This window comes from Chaetodon auriga, chromosome 9 (assembly GCF_051107435.1).
Source record: "Chaetodon auriga isolate fChaAug3 chromosome 9, fChaAug3.hap1, whole genome shotgun sequence".
Classification (NCBI taxonomy): Eukaryota; Metazoa; Chordata; class Actinopteri; order Chaetodontiformes; family Chaetodontidae; genus Chaetodon; species Chaetodon auriga.
In genome coordinates, this window is record NC_135082.1 from 18,042,056 (window position 1) to 18,064,176 (window position 22,121).

Below are 22,121 nucleotides of genomic sequence, written 5' to 3' on the forward strand. Positions count from 1 at the left end.
TTCATCCCCTCTGAAGCAAGAGGATGACAACAAACAGATCAGGTGTAATCCAAATTCAAATTTAGAGATGCATGAAACCAAAATGCTACCTACAACATTAAAGATAAAATGATGAAGTGAGACTGACATGGTTCTTTTGTATGTAGAGACACTTAAACTGATCTATAATGGAACACATTTGTGATCTATATAATTTGCAATGGTGAGAGATATTACACTTGCGCCTTTTGCGAGTGTGTAAAACACAGTACCACACGCACGGAGCTAAGATAAACTCTTTACTGCCCTGAAGTGTCCGAGTTATGCAACTGTGGAGGTTTAAAAGAGTGGACAGTGCCCTCCTTCTGTCCTGAGGCCGGACCTGCTTTATCATGACCTGGCCATCACGGTGATAAGAAGAGGAAAGGCCAAAGGGCCATAAGGAACAGTGCGCATGGTTCAGGTCAACAGTGCGAGGAGGCTGGACTCGAGGGGGAGGGAAGGCGGACAAGAATATTATCTGATAAGAATCACCAAGGTCTTTTGATGTCGGAGGGGCTGATCCTGGGCTACAGGGTGTCATGCTGGGTGGACGAGCAGAACGACACGGCAGGTACAAACAAGTGAGGCCTTGAAGATCATCTGGGGCTAAGCATATTTACTCAGGGGAGACTGGAAAGACTCTTCCAGTGCACACACACAAACATACAAGCTTATTGTCCCGAGGGTTCGACACTGTTGTAGCATTCGTAACATGTTTGACTCTATGTTTCAACCAGAAAATGCAAATGCAATAATGCCTCATTTTCAGATAAGGTTAAATGACCAGTCAATTCAGTTTTATTATGTTAATAATATAAGAAAAAAAGACAATGATGCAGCTGATTTTCACCAGTACAAACCATGATTAGGCAATACATTAAACACCGCACAAATCCCTGTGAGCCCACTGAAGAGAAGCTTGAATGTCACAGTGTGGTCTGGTGGGTTTTGTCTCATAAGTCACTGATTAAAAGCCGTCATGTGGAGGCCAGACAGGACCCGGGGCTGCAGTGCAAGCTGTGGCCTGAACCAAATGCCTCGCTGCCTTACCCAGGGCAAGATGGAGGAGGGATGTATTGCCTGCAGTGGTCAGCGGGGGGGGGGGTGTTGCAATCTGCTGTAAAGTGTCCTTGGTTTCTTCTTAGCAACAGTTAAAAACAAAAGAGCAGATATGTAGACATGCTCTTGTAAATGAAGCATCTCTCTTTTACAGAACAAGGCCCAGTGAGGTGTGGGACCTGTAAGTTTAAGGATAAGTTTGGTGTTAGTCTGCACATTTCTTAATTGGCAACAAATTCCCAAAAAAGGCCAAAACTAGCAAGTAGTGTCTGTTTAGTCAAAGCCAGATATATGTTATTCATCTGTGCCATCGACCTCCATTGTTTTCTAAACACTGTTAAAAACACATGAAGGAGTGACACCATTTCACTGGCTGCAGTAAATACTTACCAGAGCACCACATGTGTATCGATCCATGGCTGAAAATAGCCCCCAACGAATATTTACTCATGTTTGAGTAATGTTTGCTGTAAACTGCAGAGCCCAGCTGTCATAGGAAATTATTGAACCTCTTTTTAAAAATGAAAGTACACAGTTTTAAAGATTTACATCTTCAGTAGGAATGAATGGGCTTGAGGCTGAGAGCCACAGAGAAGCTCAGTCAGAAAGTGCTGCGAGATGGACTAACGTACTGCTGGTTTTGCTCTTCCTGCGATTTGTTGACAATAATAAAAATGCAGAATATCTGCTTTTATTTCTTTCGTTGTGAGCCCTTTTCTCCTCGCAGCTTGAAAATAACGATCTAATTTTCTTTAGTTCTCATCAAGCTCAGACAATAACTGCAAGGTATCAGCAACCTGTTACATCCACGCTCCAATTAAAAGAATTAAGATGTAAGGCGCCTTCATTATCAGCTCTCTCTGAAGGACATCAAAGGCCGCGGTGGAGTGAGAGTGCAGCTGCCCTGACGGTGTGAGTTTCTCCTCTCTCACTCCAGAGGAACTTGTTTGTGTTGAGGATGTTTACTGATCCCAGGAAAGACAAACAGCCTCTTTCTTGTTTGTAAGAAGCGCAGCTCAAGCAGAGCTGTGGGCCAATTCTGTGTGTGTTTGTGTGTGTGTGTGTGTGTATGTGTGTGTGTGTGTGTGTGTGTGTGTGAGAGAGAGAGAGAGAGAGAGACAGAGAGGGTGAGACAGAGCTTCAGGATGCATTGTATTGTTAGGTCAGTGTTTATCTTTGCTTCCCACTTCCAAGTTTCACATCAGAAGCAGACAAAATTCACTGCTGTGAAATACAATTCACCAAAAAAAGGCAGCTGAGGAACGCCAAAAGGCAGCTACACACAATATCTATGAAACATCTTTAGACATTAACATTTCTGGTGATGTTATGAAGAGCAATTACTTTAAGTCTAATCAACTCATTCATAACTCTGCAATGTGAAATCGGTCGACCAGAAACAGCCATTGAACTGTACATTTCTCAGCAATTTCAAGCAACTCAGTTATGATACCTCATCTAAACACATGGTGTCACTCTTTCTCATCTGTGCTGATGGACGCTGGAGGAAGACCTCAAACCTCTCTGCAACTGTTCACTGCTCAGCCCACATTTATCACACACCACCAAGCTGTGAAGTTGCTGTAAGCAATGTTTTCAGTGCAGTTCTTCTAACTCTGACAGCAAGAAGTGTTTCTGTGCCACTTAAGCACTTCATGTGATTTTGTTTAGGTCTCCAGGTTTTATAATTACATTTATTATACAGCATGGTGTCAAATGGTCCAAAAAACACACGTTTGGTTCATTTGTAGATAAATGTTTGGTGTTTGAAACTGTGTTAAGATGTGAAATCGCTTTTTAATAGAAATGATTGGACTTCCTTTTAATCCTGTCGTTCAGTTAATACTGACACCTAAATTTAGCTTCACTTCCTGTCTGTCTTATAACATATAGACCAATTGACATCTGTATTGCCACAGTGGAGCGCCTTGTTCTGTGAGCTTGTATCAGCAAATGTCACTTTGTATTGAGGCTTCCTACCGCAGCTGTAAATCCTGGGGGAAACAGGCCTTCACAGAGATGTTTTATGGCACAGGGACTTCCCTTCCATTCTGCGGGGGGTATGGTGCTTTACACCGTGTGTTCATGTGTCACAGTTCTTTTAACTGGCACAGTCCCAAAACTAGTAGTATTTTTATTTTCGGCATCACCCAGGATGTTTTGATAAGATGGGAAGCCTGGAATGTCGGCTAGCATCGAGCAAACAGTGACAATATAAACCGAATCAAATGTTTTCATCTGCGTTCAGCGTGGTTTAAAAGCAGTGGTGGATCAAGTATTCAGATATTCTATTTGAGTAAAAGTAGCAGTGCTGCAGTGTAGAGATACAAATAAGGCCTACGTTCAAAATCTTACTCAAGTAAAAGTACAAGTACAAGCATCAAAATATAATTGGAAGTACAAATACTCACAATGCAGAATGGTCGATGCCAGAGACATACACATGCTTTTACTGGATTATAATTAATGATGCATTCATCTGTTCACCACTTCAATTATGCAGCTATAGGACTAATTTTAATGGCTTCATATTGTACTCGGTAAGTTAATCTACAGTAATGAATCGTAACTTATTTGTTGATTTGTATTTGTATTGATAACATAGATCTGCAAAGTAACTTGTGACTAAACCTATCAAATAAATGCAGCGGAGTAAAAGGTATAATATTTGCCTCCAAAATGTAGTGGAGTAGAAGTATGAAGTACCAAAAAATGGAAAGTGCAAGTATGTCAAACTTGTACCGAAGTACAGTATTTAGTTACATTCCGTTGGCTGATTAGCCCAGTTTGGCATGTTCACACTGCTGTTTTGTCCTGCCAACAGTCCAAACCCCAAAAAGTGTTCAGTTTACTTTCACTAAATACTGAGACAACAAGCAAATATGCATATCTGAAAAGCTGGAACATGAATGACTTTGACTTAATGACTTATAATGAATACTAATGACTTAATCAATTATCAGAATTGTTGCCAGTTAATTTTCTCTCAATCAGCCATTTACAGCCAGAAAAACTGGGCAGCTGTCACGGGGTCTGAACCACCAGGGGCCCCAAAAGCTTCTTCATAACACATGAGCACATTTCAACTGACGTGGTAAAGGGCCCGACAGTGGGTCCTGGTTTATTAACTGGTATTGACCAATACTGTCTTGAAGAGTGTCCTTATATCAAACTGTAGCTTTAAGAGTTTTATTTTTCCACTTTTTTTGCTCAAATGTTACATAGTCCCATGTTTACTTGTCTGATCAAATTACCATACAGCACACCTGGGATCAGGTACTGTGGCATAGAAGAGTTGTACAAGGGAGGTTAACAGGAGCACTGTGGTCAACTACAGTTACTACACCTGTATGTTACAGTATGTACACTGCACATGTCAAATATCTGCAGAAAAAGAAGGAAAAATAATCATAAATATATTATTATAATTGTGATGATGATGATGATGATGATGATTATTGTTGTTGTTGTTGTTGTTGTTGTTGTTGTTGTGATTATGATGATGATGGTTATTATTATTATTATTATTATTATTATTATTATTATTAGATTATCATTATTATCATTAAGGTGGTTTATAAGATGTAATATAAATGTCTGTTTTCCAGCTTCCATTACTGCAATCCATCATTTCTTTGAATACAATATTTTTCCCCAATATATTAAAAGGAAAATGTCTTCAAACAAATCTGCCATTAAGTTTTGTTTTGTTTTGTTTTGTTTTAACTATTCTGGATGTAAGTTCGTGGTCATGAGTGTTGTGAGAGACTGAAAAAGGCTGCGTTTATGAAAACACGGTGCAGCCGCGCAGTGCTGTGTACACCTGCACGGTCTTCTCTTCCTGAACGTCTCTTGGCGCACAAGTATGTTGTCCCGAAACTGGGAAAGTCGCCCAGCCTCCGCCTGTAGGTTGAACTCCACCTGGGACGGCGGACTGTGATCATTCACCGACGGCAATGCGGTAAAACATGTGAGAAAAGCTCGGAGGTGCAGCTGCTGTCCGGTGTTCGGGCTCTTTTAAACTCGTTATCCACTGAATTCACACTGAGCTCTTTGTTTTAGCTCGCGACACGTTAGCTGCTTCCGGAAAACAACCTTCACACAGGTAAGACGAGTTTCGGTCTCGGCTTGAGCCAATTCTCCTCGTTCATGTCAACAGACATTAAAGCAAGCGGTTTCGGGCTGTTAGGGCTTCGCCAAGCCTGCGTTTAATACTGAAATGTGTCTGTATCAGAGCACGTATTCACAGAAAAGTGAGTTTCCGTCCTCAAGGTGTGTAGCAGTGCGCGCTTCCTCCGCAGGTTACGTGCTGAAGGTGAAGCCGTGTTGGTTTAACTGCCGTGTGAACAACGATGCCCGACGATCCGACTGATCCCCACCAAGGCTAACTTTTATTACCTCTTCTGCCATGTAGCTCTGTCACGTCGGTGTAGTGATTAGGACCAAACCGACAGCCATAAGCTGAGAAGAGGGGCCAGTGAGTTATTTATGGTCCCAGTGACAACACACACACACACACACACACACACACACACACACACACACACATCCAGGCAGGACGGGAGGTGATTAAAAATATCCTTCTTACTGATAGTTACAGGCTGTTTTAATACAGAAATGATCGATTGATTTCTACCTGTCTATATGTAGTACATTTACTCAAGTACTCAACTTAGTTCAGTTTACTCATTTAATGCTACTTCATACATTTCAGATGGAAATATTTTTACTTTTTACTCTACTCTAGTGATTTGATTGTTCGTACTTTCTTTGCACATAAAGATTTTACTTGCGAAACACGTGATCAGTTTATATGATAGGGCGTTATAAATTATATCAGCAGTAGGAGCTACAGTTTCTCAATGCTGCTTATATTTTAGTGCATCATCGATAATGTTACAATAACGAGCCGCTCTGCATATTGAGTGACTTTACTTGGACTCAAGTGAAGGATTTGAGTACTCTTTCATCGCTGGTCAAGATGCCAAAAATGGCACAAATGCTGAAATTGGCTCCATTGATTGTGATGACTTGCAGCTATGCAGTTACTTCAATGACTAGTCTTCATCAAGGTTAATCCGACTTCACCTTGAGTCATATTTCAAATACCAGAGCTTATGTTTGACCATAATATTCCAGTATTTGTGCCACGTCTGCAGTAGCTGTTGCGAGTGCGCAGACAGCAGAGCAGAAGGTTTTAAGATGAGTTGTTGTGGGAAAAGGGAATACAGCTACAGCTGTCACATTGAGACAGTGAGGAGCACTACAGAGGTTTTTCCAGTTTGGGAAAATCCAGATCCCATTCAGCAATATTTGACTGTTTCTGAGTGAATTCAATCATCAGCTGAGTGAATCATCATCTGTTTTGATTGGCTGATTCAGGGAGTCAGTGACACTGTAGGAAAAGCACAGAGGGCCTTTGTTTATGAATTACTGTGACCTTCTGCCCTTCATGCTTTCAACATCCTTGGATGATGATGGGTGGTGTTTGTTTTGGTATGTGCAGGCAGGCTGTCGTACAGTGGGTGGCTCAGAGGCCCTGTCAGTGTGAGCTTAACCCCGGTGTGTGACTTGCAGGGGAGACATCGTGTGTCTGCAGGGAGGCTGGTGGTATGAATGTACGAACCAGGAAGAGGCCGGAGTGGAAAACACTTTGGGGATTTGATTGATGGTTTTGTTGTTGGAGTTTTTGGTTATTTCCTGATGCAATGCAAATACTGGTCGTATTTAAAACAGGAGGCTTTGCCTGTTGTTGCCATAGCAGTTACATAATGCTCAGAGCTCAACATGGATGCCTTTTTAGCTCAACTACAAAGTAAACAATGAATTTAAGACAGGCACTGATCATGGAAAATGCTCATGCAGCTCTAATGATAAGTGATGCGTAATTGATGCAGCTGTAAAAGTGTAGTCTTAAACGTGTTAGAGCTTAATTATGGTCATACCGAGACACTGGTGTTTAAGAGTCATTCATGTCTGGGAAGCAATTTGATTCATTTTCCATTTCATGTGCAGTGTTATTGTTTTTATTGGTAACACCAGACATTGGTGTTGGGTAGAGGTAGACATGACACACATCCTGTCTCGTGGAGTCTCATGGAGAAATTATTAGTCTAACATGGCCTCACCTGTGTTCACTGAGGGTGTGGCAGCGCACGTGACTCATTCATATCAGCCATCAAAGCCAGTGATTTGGCTCAGCTTTGAAGGAACGCCACCTCGGGTAATCCGGGTGGGAGGCCGGAGGACGCCGTCAGGCCACAGACATTCCCGTGGAAAGCTTAGGTCGTCACATGACGACAGGGCGTTTGATGTGGGTAAGGGGTTCCCTCATCGAGGCTGACGCTTTGCTTGGCTGTAAACCTGTAAAACATATTTCACCCCGTCTATTGCAAAACACTCTGGTTGTGCTGATTTCACAAACATGGACTTGTGAAATATTTTTCTTGCTCTAGTGCAGGATTAGGACACTTGTGACACCGAGGTGGATGCATTAATGTAGATGCTGATACAAAGAACTCGAGACCGAAGGATTTTTCTTTGAGTCAGTCGATGACTGAGATTAATTCCACTTAATCTTTTCAAGGGCTACAACTAATGATTGCTTTCATTGTTGCTTGTTTATTTATTTTGTTTGACTTTTTAGTTATTCGTTTAGTCTGGTCTGAAGATGTTACATCTTCAGATTGTTTATTTTCTCTAAAAGAGATTATCAGTTTAGGGCTGCAACTACCAATTATTTTCATTATCAGCTCATTTGCCTTGTATTTTAGGGATTAATCAATAAATCCTTTAGTCGATACTGTTTCCAACAATAGTGCAAAATGCCTATCGCTATTTCCAAGAGTCAAAGATGTCCATTATATTCACTTTACCATGATGTAAAGCAGGAAAGCTCGATTTTAAACAGCTGTCAATCATTTCTGTACTGCACTTTTTTCCATTGTGCTTTTGCATTTTGTGAAGTCTCCATTTCACGTGGATGATACCAAGAAAGATGAGTGCCTTTATTGATGTCTGGCTGTATTCTTTAGAAACGCAGGGCTGTGTCAGTTTGGTAATAGCATACAGATCATTAATCACGAGGGTCTCCAGGGTCGCCGCATGTCTTCCTGTGAAGTTGACCACTGCTCTGATGAAGACATGCTGCATCCTCAGCGAAGCCCACTGTGACTCCCAGCCAGTGCACACCGCTTTGTCACAAAGCAAATAATACACCTTGATAGGAGTGAAACGCTGAATGCTTTATTGATAAGAGAACCGGCTGCACCCTTTGCAGTGTGGCCCCACACTGTATGTAATCACAGTGTATTGTATTGTTTATCTGTTGTTTCACATTCTTGCATCGGGGTCATGTGATTTCCAAATAAATGGAGCGCAGCCTGGTTTCTGCTGTGCCTCTCTATCTCTGTGCTACAGGATCCATGACCCCTATCCATTACAGGACAAGGTATCACTTGTACAAAGTAAAGACAAAGAAGGCTGGAGCGACCTCAGCCAGTGTGCATGTGTATGGAAAGGAGTGCGCACACATATTTGTAATCGCTCTTGTGTGTTTGCAATCAGTCATTCAGCCACTGAGAGTACTTTGCCTGTGATCTGCAGTCTGAGCCCCCGGCCCCCCCACGCACACACTCACATATACACACATGCACATCCACCGGGTTTGACAGAGGCAGAAGGAACACTTCTGTGCTCACTCTGCCTAGTTACACCAATTCCCCTCGGCATTCCTCACACCGGTGCAGTCAGAGCTCATACACATCCATGCTCATGCACACAAAAATGTGTCCTCACACACACACACACACACACACACACACAGACATTATTCTGATGGTGTGCTGCTGGAGAGGCAGGGCTCTGGTTTCATTCAGGCTTCAGGCAGCTGCTAGGTTAGAGTCTAGTGTTTGCGTGCAGTGGCTACTGGGTGCTTGACAACAAAGATATCATCTTGGGTGAGTCGCTCCAAGGCAGTAACAGTGAAGGTAAAGCAGTCATGTTGTTGAAATCTGGACTGAGGTCACAAAGAGAAGCAAACTGAAGGTAGTGAGTTCATGTTGGTGGCTTTTTGTTTTTTTCTTTCATTTGTGATGATGTCAAGAGAACATTTTTCTTGACTCCTTTGTGCTCTTAGGACAAAGTCATGCATCTGAAGGTGGTGTTTGTTGGTGTTTTGTGCATTTCTGTGCCATTTTTAGCCCTTCAGGCACCATGAAGTCTACTGAAATGATGCATTTCAAAGTGTTCAGCTCAAAACTCAAAAGCCATTCAGTGCAACGTAATGGCATTTTTTGCTCCTGATCATACTGAGCAGTTAGTAATTGTTCACCCTTTAAATTCAATTTAATTCAAAATCCACACAGATGCCGTTTCATCGGAGGCGATTCACTTCAGCCATCGAACGCAATGCATTTGGAGTAATTTATGATATGTGCAAGTTTATCTGATAAATTCAGTCATATCTGCTGTAAGTGGCCAAACGTTTCTCAGAGGAATGCATTCCTAATCAGCACTCTCCTTATGAGAAGGAATTAAAGGAGATTAGGAGCTGCACAAAGGGATGGAGACCACTGCCGATTGGGTGCAAGGGGTCATTAGTGATGGGGGTTGTATTTCTGCCCAGTTCATTCAAAATTCTTACTCTCATGTAGCGCCATGCCTTTGTTCCTTCCCATTAGCAGGGGTTTGACTTCAGTCCCTTTTCTCTTGCCTCATTTCACAGAGTTTAGTCCTTTCAGTGTGGAGCGCGGTGACTTTTAGCTGAGATGAGAATTCCTTTTGTCCCTCAGGAAACTAGCTGGGAGGAAGCAGCTGCGGCTTGCTGCCATGTTGCTGCTGCTCTGTGGATTTGTCATTTCCTGTGGAGCTGGCGGGTATGAGTAGGAATAGTCCAACTTTTGCACCGGAGCTTACTGTGTTTCTCTCTCAACAGACAATCAAGATGAAGACATGGAGATAACAGTGTTGACCCGGGATTATCTTGACTCCGTTCCGATGGATTTTAGCTTCGGACACGCAGACGTAGGTTCGTGATATAACACCAAGCGCGGTTTTTAAGGTGATAAGAGGACGCAGATCTTTTCCAGAAGTTTGGACTGAACTCCATCAGCCAATGGCTACAACAGAAACCAAAGCTGCCAGCAGCAGTTGCACTGCGGGGCTGTCATGGGCGCGGGTCTGTAAGGAGTGTGGCCAACCTCACGATTGCCTGGAAAGCCACCTGTACGAGTACCAGGATGAGGTGGACGATGAACTGGTTTGCCACATCTGCCTGCAGCCCCTCCTCAGACCTATGGACACCCCTTGTGGCCACACTTACTGCTTTCACTGTCTGAGCAACTTCTTGAAAGAGCAGGACTTCTGCCCCGTGGACCGCCAGCGGCTGCAGCTGCACCAGTGCCGTTCCTCCAGCCTGCTGGTCAGGAACCTGCTGGACAAGCTGACAGTGCTGTGCCCCCACAATGAGTGTCAGCAGCAGATGCAGCGCTGTGAGCTGCAGCCTCACCTGCACAACAGGTAAGACTCTGGATGGTTTTCTGACGTGGTGGTGGTGATGGTTTCAGTGGATATTGTTATGCCTTTACCTGGCTGAAATGATCGGTCACAGTGTGTGTTATTTTAGACAAAATAATATGTTCCCTGTCTTTTTCAAATACAAGAGGATGGTAGTAGTATCATGAACAGCCATACGAAATAATATAATGCTGCACAGTGGCTTTGCAAACACTACTGTTTGACTCTTCAGTCACCTCTGGTGTAGAAAAGTAGCACTCAGAGTCTGAGGCAGAGCTTGCCTTGAGCAGAAAAGTCGTGTTTATTGAGCTGCAGCAGAGGAAAGACACACATAAACAATGCAGAGGTTTAGGTCAACGACTGTTTCACACAGAATATAAAGGCAATACTTGGATGATGTAAGAGAGAAGGAAACAGTACATCAGTACAGTTAGAGTCCTGGATTTCATCAGGTTGTCAAGAGGCACAGAGAGGCTTTTAGCTCGTATTCAAGGGATTCAAGGATGCCCCCTTCATACCCAGTCATGATCCCATCACCTGTTACCAATGAACCTGTTTACCTGTGGAATGTTCCAAACAGGCGTTTTTGGACTTTATCAGTCTTTTGTTGCTCCTGTCCCAACTTGTTTGAAACACGATGATTGTCTGTACGTCGTATTGATGTTTGCTCCGGTGCTTTAAGGTGCTGAACTGAGCCTTCCTACTATCCCCTGAAAACAAATCCCGCCCACCATTAAAGGAATAATTTGACATTTATGGAAATGCCCTTTTACAAGAGTTAGATGAAAAGATTGATGTCACTCTCACATCTCTTAAATCCACCACAAAATCCATCTAACAGCACCTCTGAAGTTCACTAAGTAAATGTTATATCTTGATTGTTTAATCCAAACAGAATTGAAAGTGTAAAAATGACAAATTGCAGCTGGCTTCATACTGAAAAGTCTCTGTTGGCAAAAAAGCAAAGGAGTGCATTTCCAAAAATTGTCAAACTATTCCTTAAAGTGGATTCATTATATTGTACGGTGTATCATTTAAGGTAAACACTGGAGCTAAAGTTTAAGTCATGGCAAAAAAATTCTGACTGCTTCTCAGGAATGTAAAATAACTGTTGTCAAATTGTTTGCTTCTCCTCTACGTGCCCTTCCAAAGACTGTGTTTTCCCACTTTGAAGCTGTACCATTTATTCCTGGTCGCACGATTCCTCTATGAACACACAAACGTATAATTATTGAGCTCTAGGCGAGGTGCAGGTCAGCAGTCCTGTTTTTCACATGGCCAGCCTGGTGCTTATCATCCAGGTGACCAGCCGTGACGCACTCAGTTTGTCCTGCTGCAGCCTCTCTGTGCAAACAATGAGGAGACAAAGTTCAGGCATGGGGAACGAGCAGCAGTCCCAGCACTCTGACTGACTTAATCACACTCAACCTATCGCACCCAGACACCCTGCAATGCAGTGAAATTGTCTACTCATCTGCATAATGCCTCTCCTCTAAATCCTGGTTATAAATACACTCCTCTTTTGTCTCCTCTTTGCTGTCTGAAAGCCCCTTTTAGCATCCATTTCTTTCTTTCTATTTATATATTCATCCGTTCCTGCCACTCCTTGGTACATTTTAAGACATCCTTTTTTCGTTAGAGAGATTCACGTGTTGTTTCTAAAAGGGTAAAATCACTGGTCCGTCATCAGCCGTGTCATTCTCTGAACTACTTTTCTTCACGTTCCTGTCTTTCCTCAGATGTCCTGTTTTCAGAAGACTGAGGGAGGAAGCAGAGAAGAGGAAGAGGCCCTCGTGGAACGAGCTAAAGGGACGTAAGAGTGACGGGGAGTCGTCTGGTGATGCTAAACATTCGGCTACTCTGTCCCGAAATCCCACCCGAGACCAGCCCGAGCCCGGGCTGATTAACCCTGCCTATGAAGAAAGCGAGGAGGGTATGGAGTCATTTTATCAAACTGACAACCACCATTACATCAGCAGTTCAGTCCCACCACTCTGTTTTCTGTACAAACAACAAAGCACAAGTACAGTGACTTTCCTGTTTCCTTTTTTACCCACATACACACAAACGTAATGACAAGAATCACGTCTTAGGAAATCATTTGCAGTGGGAGGTCAGCTGCACTTCGAGGCAGTGACACTGAATAATGCTTATAGAAGCTTCTAGGCTGAACGGAAATAGTTTCCTCACCAGGGTGGTTGCAGAAAACCTAAATCCTCGTGCCCGTCCCCTTTAGAGGAGGGTGGTTGTCAAAACACAGACGGGACTTGCTGATGTTTTAGCCCCAAGGTTTTGATTCTGTCACAGGTGAATCATCAGCCAGGTGGTAGGAACATGTACTAGCTCACAGATGACTAGTCTCAGTCTGATCCCAGGGAAAAACCCTAGAAGCAACTCACAAGCCTCTATCATGGACCAGAGTCCCGAAGAGAGGACGGGAGCCAAAATACTCCTTACCTTCCCTCTGGTCCTTTCTATAAAAAGTTGAGTCAAGGAAGTTTGCATTGTTGTCATCATAATCGTTATTTTAATCAAATTAATGCTCTTAAAGTCTGTGCAGGCCTGAGTGAAAACCAGTGAGCTTTAACTTCATTTTATTGACGGTTGAAATAATATTTTTTAAGCATTAAAATGTCAGCAGGTTATCTCTGCAGTCAGCTGAGATCATACCTTTGTAGTGCCTGTCCTAAAAAGAATGGCAGCCCTGCTGAGGAGTTAGCTCTAGCATGTAAATACTTGTATGGCCTGTATACACACACACACACACCAGTCCTAAGGTTGAGATGCTCTGTTCGGTGTGCTAAAACTTGTGCTTATTTATGCAGCATTTTATGCTTAAATCTACTGGAAAGTTTTACTCAGGAATTTTGTTTCCTTGCTGTTTTTCCTGGGAGTTTGGATGAGACGATCACTATCTATCTCTGTGCATTCAGTAAGGAGATTGGTACAAGATATACTCTGTTTATCTTAGCAAAAACAATGTAACAGAGGGGCAACGGGGTCGCAGCTGTATAAGATTGTCACAGTACAACAACCGCCTCAGCAAATAACACAGTCCTGACATTGATATAAACTTCAAATATATGACACTAATAATGTACAATTCAATACCAAAGACAGCAAATGTACATGGCCTGATAACTTTCATACCACAAGATATCACTGCAGCCTTAATGTACAGCTTGTGAGGTTTGCTGCTCTTATTATCTGTGATTCCAAACATGGGTGATATTTTCATAGCTCTGGCCGTCATTTCTACAACTTGTACTCATTTAATTGCTGAGATCTGGAAACATGTCTGGTGACGTCACCACAAAGAAGTCAGATCGTGTGAGAAACACAAGCAGTCATATAATGAGAGAAGTTGTAAACAGCAAAGTGAAAGTGAGGGCGCCTGAAATGAAATGATCCCTCAGTGCATGTAAGCATGTAACAGAAAGCGTGTTCAGACAAAGTTGAACCAGGAAGTTGGTCTGTAAACTGGGATGCATGTTGATGATTTAATCAATCATTTTGACTGTGTTTTCTCTCCCGCATATAAGTTTGGCTAACCTGGGAGTTTGTTTAAAACCTGTAATGTTGCCTTGTTGGACTCATTTTTCAGTCATGTCTATCGGGTATTTTACATGTTGCAACTCAGCCAGTGAGAGCTGAGCGTCTGCTTCAAGGACAGAAAATGCAGTCATATTTATTCCACCTGGGTCTCTGTTCCTCTTCCCTCCAGACAACACCCCCCTGCGGTCCAGCCTGGTGGCCGAGTCCAATGTGGTGGAGCTGTTCAGAGAGGAGCCGGAGGAGGAGCTGGGCCTCCGCATCGTGGGGGGCAAAGACACACCGCTGGGGAACATCGTCATCCAGGAGATTGTCAGAGACTCGCTAGCAGCTCGTGACGGCAGACTGGCCCCAGGGGACCATATCTTAGAGGTGAGAGAGACCCATAAACTAAACGAGGAACGAGGGATCGTGTAGCCCAGGATGTTCATCTCGTACTCAGCATGGGAATTCAGAAGCATCCTGGTGGCATTGCGTGACACAGATCAACATATTTTTGCTTAAACACCTTGTCATTGCATTCTCGTGGTTTTATAAACAGTGCTTTGCAGCAGGGAAAGCGGACGTTCAAGATGAACAGGTTTTGGCTCCATGGTAACAAGGTGTGGTTAATATTGCCGAGCCAAACACGTTTTGTCGATGAAAGCAACTTTACCTGGTTGCTGTCATTGATTGACTTCTGTCTGAGAGGGTCAATGTTCAAACTTGAAGTGTACTAAAATGTAATCTGTCCTTTTTTGAAAGACTTATATAACCAGAGTTGGTTTGAAAGAGTAATATGGAGAGTTTTCTGTCAGTGGTAGTCATTTATTCTGCCACTATTGTGCATTGAATGACTTTACTGCCTCCTCTCTTCTAACAATGTCCTCCTCCTTGGGTTTCTCCCCTCTGGTTCTCCTGGAATGTGGCACCGCTGTAAAGTGATCTTAAGACTATTCCAGCATCAGTTTGGCGCCTCTGCTTTGGTGTGTCTCCAAAATGCCGCACTTCCTCTAAAGCCAACTGATCCCAAGCCTGGAAATGAAAACAAAACCCTGCGAGGCAACAAGCCGCCTTCAGGATGTGAAACATCAGCTGCAGTGTTTTTGGCTTTTGTTGGAAAAGCTGATGGAAGTCGAGAGATGTGGTGAAGATTGCATGACTGAGATCTTGAAACTCAGTCTTTCTCTTTGATCCAGGCATTGATTTTTGTGAATATCACTTTGGCAAACTTATTTTACAAGCTACAAGGTTCGTTTGTTTATTGTTTTACTGCACAGGGTTATGTGACAAAGTGCGAGCTGTCGTCCCTTTGTGCTACTCACATAACAAAAGCTATATAAGTGGATGAATAAATACTAAGTCATAGAAGTAAAACTGTTTTATGGTGGAGTGCAGAGTTTGAGTTGAGGAGTCTGTCAGTCCGAGGAAAGAAGCTGCTCTGTAGCCTGGTGGTACGGCAGTGAATACTTCTGTATGGCTGGCCAGGCGGCAGCAGGGTGGGCAGGCTGTGGCTGGGGTGGATTTGCTTTTTGGCATCTTTTGGGCTCTCTGCAGACACCTCACTGATGTCAGTGATACATCTCCAGGGTGGAGATATGTGGTGTCTATGATGCTGATTCCCAGGAACCTGAAACTGTTCACCTGCTTCACCTCAGCTCCACTGATGTAGAGAGCAGTGTGTGTCTTTGCCTCCTCGGTTTTGTTGACGTTGAGCAGCAGGTTGTTCCCCGTGCACCAACCTGCATGATTGTCGATATCCTCCCGATATGAATTTTCATAATGTTGTAATCAGGCTGATGATGCCGTCGTCCACAAACTTCACAACAGTTCTCTCTATGTCGGTGATTGCAGTCATGGGCGAACCGGAGGGGGCTGAGTGCACAGCCCTGGGGGGCTCCGATGTTGAGTACATCAAAAACATCAGATATGAATAATTATGTTGCAGGAAGAGTAACATAATTAGTTGATCTCACTCTTCAAATACCCTCGCATAACCTTCTATAGTAGCAGCGTGTGTGCATTATGTGCTGCCATGTTTGCATTAGGATGCTTCGCCACTGACTCTGCTGTTTCTTCTCTCTGGTGTCGTGTCTCCAGGTGAATGATGTCAGTTTGGCTTCAGTTCCTCACGCCCGGGCCATCGCGGTGCTGCGGCAGCCTTCCCTCCTCAGGCTCACCGTTATGCAGGAGAAAGGTTTCAAATCAAGGGATCCACGGTCTGATCCTCACTCCTCCTCTTGCACCACTTCCACCTCCTCCCAGCCCTCTCACAGTCCCCATGGCAACGTTACCTCCAATCACAACCCCGGCACAGTGCTGCAGGTGACGCTAATGAAGAGTCAGCGCACCGAACCGCTCGGCATCAAACTCATCCGTAAATCAGATGAGAGTGGGGTTTTCATCCTGGACCTGCTGCCTGGCGGTTTGGCAGCCAAAGATGGAAAACTGAGGAATAATGACAAGGTGTTGGCCATCAACGGACATGACCTGAGGCATGGTACACCTGAGAGCGCTGCCCACATCATACAGGTAGTGTATTAGAGGATCAATGATAGGACATTTTAGCCCCACACACTTCACATCATCACTGACTGGGAAAGTTGTGAAATGCTCCAAAACACCTGTGTGGAACATTCCACAGGTGAACAGGTTGATTGGTAACAGGTGATAGTATCATGATTGGGTATGAAAGGGGCATCCTGGAAAGGCTCAATCGTTCACAAGCGAGGTTCACCACTTTGTGGACACATGATTGTATGAAGGATATGACTGTGTGAGCTCAGGAACACTTTGTAAAACTGTTGTTAGTAAACACAGTTTTTTTTGTAAATGATCACATTCTGTTTTTATTTGTTTTACACAGTGTCCCAACTTTTTTGGTTGTGTGGTTGTAGATATAACTCACCTGTCTTGGTGCACTAAAGAAGACGAACAATATGCAAACATAGGCATTCTGAAAAGGGCAATTATATGGTTAAATCATAAAAAGTCTGCTGTCGAGCCATCAGTTCTTATTGGCCATCACATGAGCGCAGCAGCAGCAGCAGCAGCAAGGAAGACTTAAAGAACAGTCACTGCTCTCAATTACTCTGCAATGATGTAACATTAAAATACAAGCATGAAAGCCTTGAGCTTTGCTAGCCTGGAAGTTGCAGCATTCATTACACCACACAGCGTGATTAATAAGAGCAAAGAAGATGCTGACGGTAGAGTCTTACAAGTAGTTGGGCTACTAATATCGCCCATGTGAGATGGTGCTGAGCATGGCACAAAAAAAATAGGCCTTGGTCTTTATTAGGTTGCATCCCTCAAGAGCATGAATTTAGCCTACAGTGTTGGTTGCAGTCTGCCACTGACAAAACGCCAGATCTTGTAGCATTATAGTGGCAAAGATCAAGGGGTCGTTACATTTTACACACAAAATCTCATGTTTTTTTGGATATTTCTCATCCAGACATCGTGCTCTAAAGGCAAAATGATAGATGGCCCCACTGCTAGCAGGGTAAAAAGCAATTGATAGATTATGTGTCACAAACAAGTTTTAAGTCCATCCTGAAACCACCAGGAACCAAACGAGCAAAATGAAAACCAAAATCATCAACCAGTGACCACACAGTTCATAATACAGTCCGTATTTTGGTATTTGCTGTGTGTGAATGAATTGTTTTTCTTGTCCGTGCATTAAGGCGAGCGAGATGCGTGTGAACTTCGTGGTGATGAGACCTGCAGAGTCTCAGGAGGAAGGAGGAAGCAGCAGAGAGGGACAACACAGCAGAGCAGCCCGGAGGCCGGAGCCGCAGTACTTCAGGCGCCACTCCACCTACATGAAGGTAATGCTGAACATTTCCTCACAAACCACTGCTCAAACTGCTTTTTGGATAAAATGCTTCATATCCACGTTTATTTGGGCCCTTGCCAGCTGTCATCTGCTGGAATTGTAACTTCCTTTTACGCCACTAACCACAATATTGGTTGCGGCGTCTTTACATGTCTCTGTTTACTCAGTGTAATTGTGACGATCGCTCCTTTGTCGGTCACACTCGGCCGTACCATACGCTGCCAGTAGAAAGAACAGCAACCCCCGACTTGTGGGTGAGAACCTTTGAGAGCAGACACCTGCGTCGGTGAGCGGAGATGAAAGCCCTTCTCCGGGGCCTCCCTCTGTCCTGATCAAAAGGCCCGGGGTGCTGCTCGCTCTGTCGCTGCGGGGCCACTGTCTTGTTGTTTTTTGGCTGTTTCTTTGCCTGGCAGAGGATCAAAGCTGGTAACAGTTAGCTTTCGCCTGCAGAGTCGAGCCTTTTCGTCTTGCTGGGGGGGATGGGTTCCCTGCTGGGGGGAAGGAAGAGCCCCCCCCCCCCCCCACCCCCCCCAAGCTTCCCTTCTCATGGTTTACAGACTGCAGAGGGAAAGAAGGAGGCTGGTCGAAGCTGTCATTTTCCACACATCTTTTCCACTACGAGAGCTTAGTGCTGATCCTCACACGTTACCTCTACCCGTACCTCTCAGCTCCTTCTCAAATGTTTCACATTTGTTTCTACGAGTGGAATCAATTAAGTCAAAGGATCCTGGAGAGGCTGAAGATAGTTGGCAGCACAGACTTCATGTCCAACGCATAAAACAGTGATTCTTGTAGTGAATTAATGAAACATGGCGTCCTGATCAAGACCAACATTATTTTAAGTTCACACGGTTGATCAATACGATTGTCATTGCCTGATATTAATTCATCTTATTGTTCATGCAGGATCCTCCAGGTGGATTTTCCAGCCAGGAGAAGACTGTGAGCCTGAAGAAGGAGCCTCGGCTCTCTCTGGGCATCACCATTGCCGGGGGGAGGGACTGTCGCAGCCGCTTGCCCGTTTACATCACGAGTGTGCAGCCTGTCGGCTGTCTGCACCGAGATGGCACCATCAAAAGAGGTACAAACATACTCTAATTTTCACACTGTGCAGATGTTTCACTGTGGACAGATGCCTCAACAAAAACGACCTGAAAAATCTGTCTGTGTTCACAACATCGTCTCCGTCTCCTCAGGCGACGTTCTGCTGAGCATCAACGGCGTTGATCTGACCCAGTTGACCTACAATGAGGCAGTTTCTGTGCTGAAGGCTCAGACAGCTCAGTCCCAGGTGGTGCTCCGCGTCATCCAGACCCTGTCCGAAGAGTCTGAGGAAGACACAGAGGCTGCCAACAATGACGAACTGGACTTTGTGGACGACCTACGAGACGATACCTTCAACTGGACGCCTCTGTGGACTCGCTGGCTGGGATTACCGAGGTAGAGCCGCCTTCAGTCGCCACAGACTGCCTGCATTCTCTCCCGCCTCTTCAGCTCTGACTCTCCCCTTGTCATTTCAGCCACATGCACTGGTGCCGGGACATCGTCCTGCAAAAGACCAACAACGAGAGCTGGGGCTTCAGTATCGTGGGGGGCTACGAGGAGAGCCACGGCCAGCAGCCCTTCTTCATCAAAACCATCGTGCCTGGTACGCCCGCTCACTTCGACGGACGCCTCAAGTAAGTTGACCCCCGTATGACTTGTCCAGCTCCTGTATCCCGTCGCCACTCGTCCTCACCAGCCTTCATGGCCTGTGGTTCTCTCCAGGTGCGGCGATGAGATAGTAGCGGTGAACGGAGCCACAACAGTGGGGATGAACAACTCGTCGCTCATCCCGATGCTCAAGCTGCAGAAGAATAAAGTCACGCTGACGGTGGTGTCCTGGCCTGGGAGTCTCGTGTAGCTAAACCCACTTCTTCTTAGAGTCACCCTCTTAGTTGATCACAGGCAGATCGTTGCCCTGTTCTGCTGCATTCCTTCCATATGTAACTCAGTTAGGTTCTGTTCTTATGTCTCGATTGGTTATGGAATCCAGAACACGCGTGTATTTAAGAGCCATCCTGTGTACGATGGGAATGACTTTCCCAAGCGTAGTCCCGGCTGTGTGTGTCCGTGTCCTCTCACACTCACGGGGCAGATGATTGCACAAAATGAGTTTAATCAGGGTGCAAAAATGACGACAATCAGTGACTTTTATCTTAACGGCAAACTGGAAGGATTGTTGTTTTTTTTAAACACCTTTTTTGATCCTTTTCTGAATAATAGTGTATTTGCTTTCCTGGTAAATAATCTTATCATTTGGTAGCAATGACTTGATTCAAGTGATTCACATAAACAGTAGACAGTTGTGATGAAGAATTATAGATGACTACGTGTAACAAAAAGGCCGCTGACTGTAGACGTTAAGAATAAAATCAACAGCTACGTCCTGCTCTGAAAAGAGTCTTTGGTTTGAACAGGGAGCTCATTGAAAAGCCAAAGAAAAGACCTGCATTCACTTTTGGTTTGACTTTCATGCAGATGGGGAGGTTCAGTCTAAGGCACTTTAAGAGTCTGGAGTATCTGAGGTATAGCCTTATCAAAGCCATAAAGGTAATCAATCAAATCTTACACACTCCTAAACTTAACAGGAAACCTGCTGAGGACATTAAACCAGAGTGGCACTGCTACAGAAACAGCTTTGGTCCAAGTTTGCCGACAGGAAACAAACTTGGACATGTTCATATTGTTGAAGTTCTGTGATGAGTGTTTGGTCTTAAGAGTTGTAAAATCTACACATGACACATTCAGCAGCTTCTGATTTGTCATTTGTCCATTGATCTGTTCTCTGTATTTATTTTTCAAATGATAAAGTTCATACTGGATGACTTTGATAAGCGGGTGCCCTGTAGACATTGAAGGACAAACCAGAATGTACACTTGCCTTAAATTGCCACTAAATTGTGTTTCCTCTCATTATATCCAGTTTATAGGAAAAGGAGAATGGCCTTGTTCAGATATATTTGTGTTACCTCGCTCCTTCTGTGTCAACACATTCCCTGTGGCCTTTCTTGTATCTTAATTGATACCAAATTATAATTATTACAGTAGGTAGTGTTCATATTAGCCCATTCACTGTTTCATTATGTTCAATAAAATCATAATAAATCACGCTGATCTTCTGTTTATCCTGGATTTTAACTGCACTGTGGGGACGTCACATGAAATGATATGAAGGCAAGAGAGGAGGTGTGTGAAAAAAGCAAGAGGCATGAGGGGTTTTTAGAAAGGAGGAATCTCAAAATATTTAACTTCTATACCCAAAGTGTAAGGAAAATGCCAAAAAAAAAAAAAAAAAAAGAAAAGACATGACTTCAACTTACATGTTAATGGGCCTCACAAACTGCTACAGGTTCCAGTCTGATGATGGTCAGTGAGGTCTGAGGGGTTTTTATAGCTGTTCCATGTTTCCTGATTCCCTGAGAATAAAATTCATAATGAACTGAAGCAGGAGTGCAAACGATTTGAATGATTTACCCCAGTCACAAAACAAATGTCCAGTTTACAGTGTACAGTCTGTCCATGGCGCAGTCTGACCCCTAGTGGACACAAACTGTAGTGAATTAAAAAGTTACCCAGGTTCCTTATGTATGGGTCAAAAGCCTCTCTGAAACAAATAAGACATCTTTTTTCACATGAAGCTTTTGCTCAGCAGCCACGACATGCAAATTTCAAGTGGACCAAACATGTTTTTGTAAACCTTCATGCCGTCTGGCTACAAACAAACTGTTCTGGATTTTCTTGATAATCTGAGAACATTTGAGCAGACGATGTTTGGTGTTTTTACCTTGAAAAACTGGACTTCAGCAGCTCCTCTGTCGGTTTTGTTGCAGGAAAAATGTAAACTTTTATCACTGTTGTAGATGACTGTGCATGAATCACAGCAGAGCTTTTCTTAACTTCAACCCGAGCAGCTCTAATCAGCCACACAACTGAAATCACCTGTGTGTGTGTGTGTGTGTGTGTGTGTGTGTGTGTGCTGTGCCTTTAGTCTGATGATACATCATAGTTTATTGGCTGATCCTGTGAGTGTCCATCTGATTTTTCAGATGTAGCTGCATTTTTTTTTTAATTACTTTAAATGAAGTGTTTAGCTGAATCTTGATTTATTATA

At 43.8% G+C, this 22,121-nt stretch overlaps 1 protein-coding gene across 1 annotated transcript; it reads left to right on the plus strand.

Moving 5' to 3' along the window:
* Positions 1-10,015: 10,015 nt before the first annotated feature.
* Positions 10,016-21,133, plus strand: lnx2b (ligand of numb-protein X 2b). Its single transcript, XM_076738339.1, has 9 exons — positions 10,016-10,599; positions 12,336-12,529; positions 14,321-14,520; positions 16,228-16,659; positions 17,817-17,960; positions 18,875-19,049; positions 19,165-19,408; positions 19,489-19,647; positions 19,736-21,133. The coding sequence occupies exons 1-9, from the start codon at positions 10,196-10,198 to the stop codon at positions 19,869-19,871; spliced, it is 2,088 nt and encodes a 695-aa protein (XP_076594454.1). The 5' UTR covers positions 10,016-10,195; the 3' UTR covers positions 19,872-21,133.
* Positions 21,134-22,121: the final 988 nt, after the last annotated feature.

Bases quoted from the DNA above. Each gene is read 5' to 3' on its own strand.
- lnx2b (XM_076738339.1), top strand. From the start codon at position 10,196: ATGGCTACAACAGAAACCAAAGCTGCCAGCAGCAGTTGCACTGCGGGG. The intron at 17,961-18,874 runs GTAATGCTGAAC...TTGTTCATGCAG, and splicing joins GCCACTCCACCTACATGAAG to GATCCTCCAGGTGGATTTTC. The intron at 19,409-19,488 runs GTAGAGCCGCCT...TTGTCATTTCAG, and splicing joins CGCTGGCTGGGATTACCGAG to CCACATGCACTGGTGCCGGG.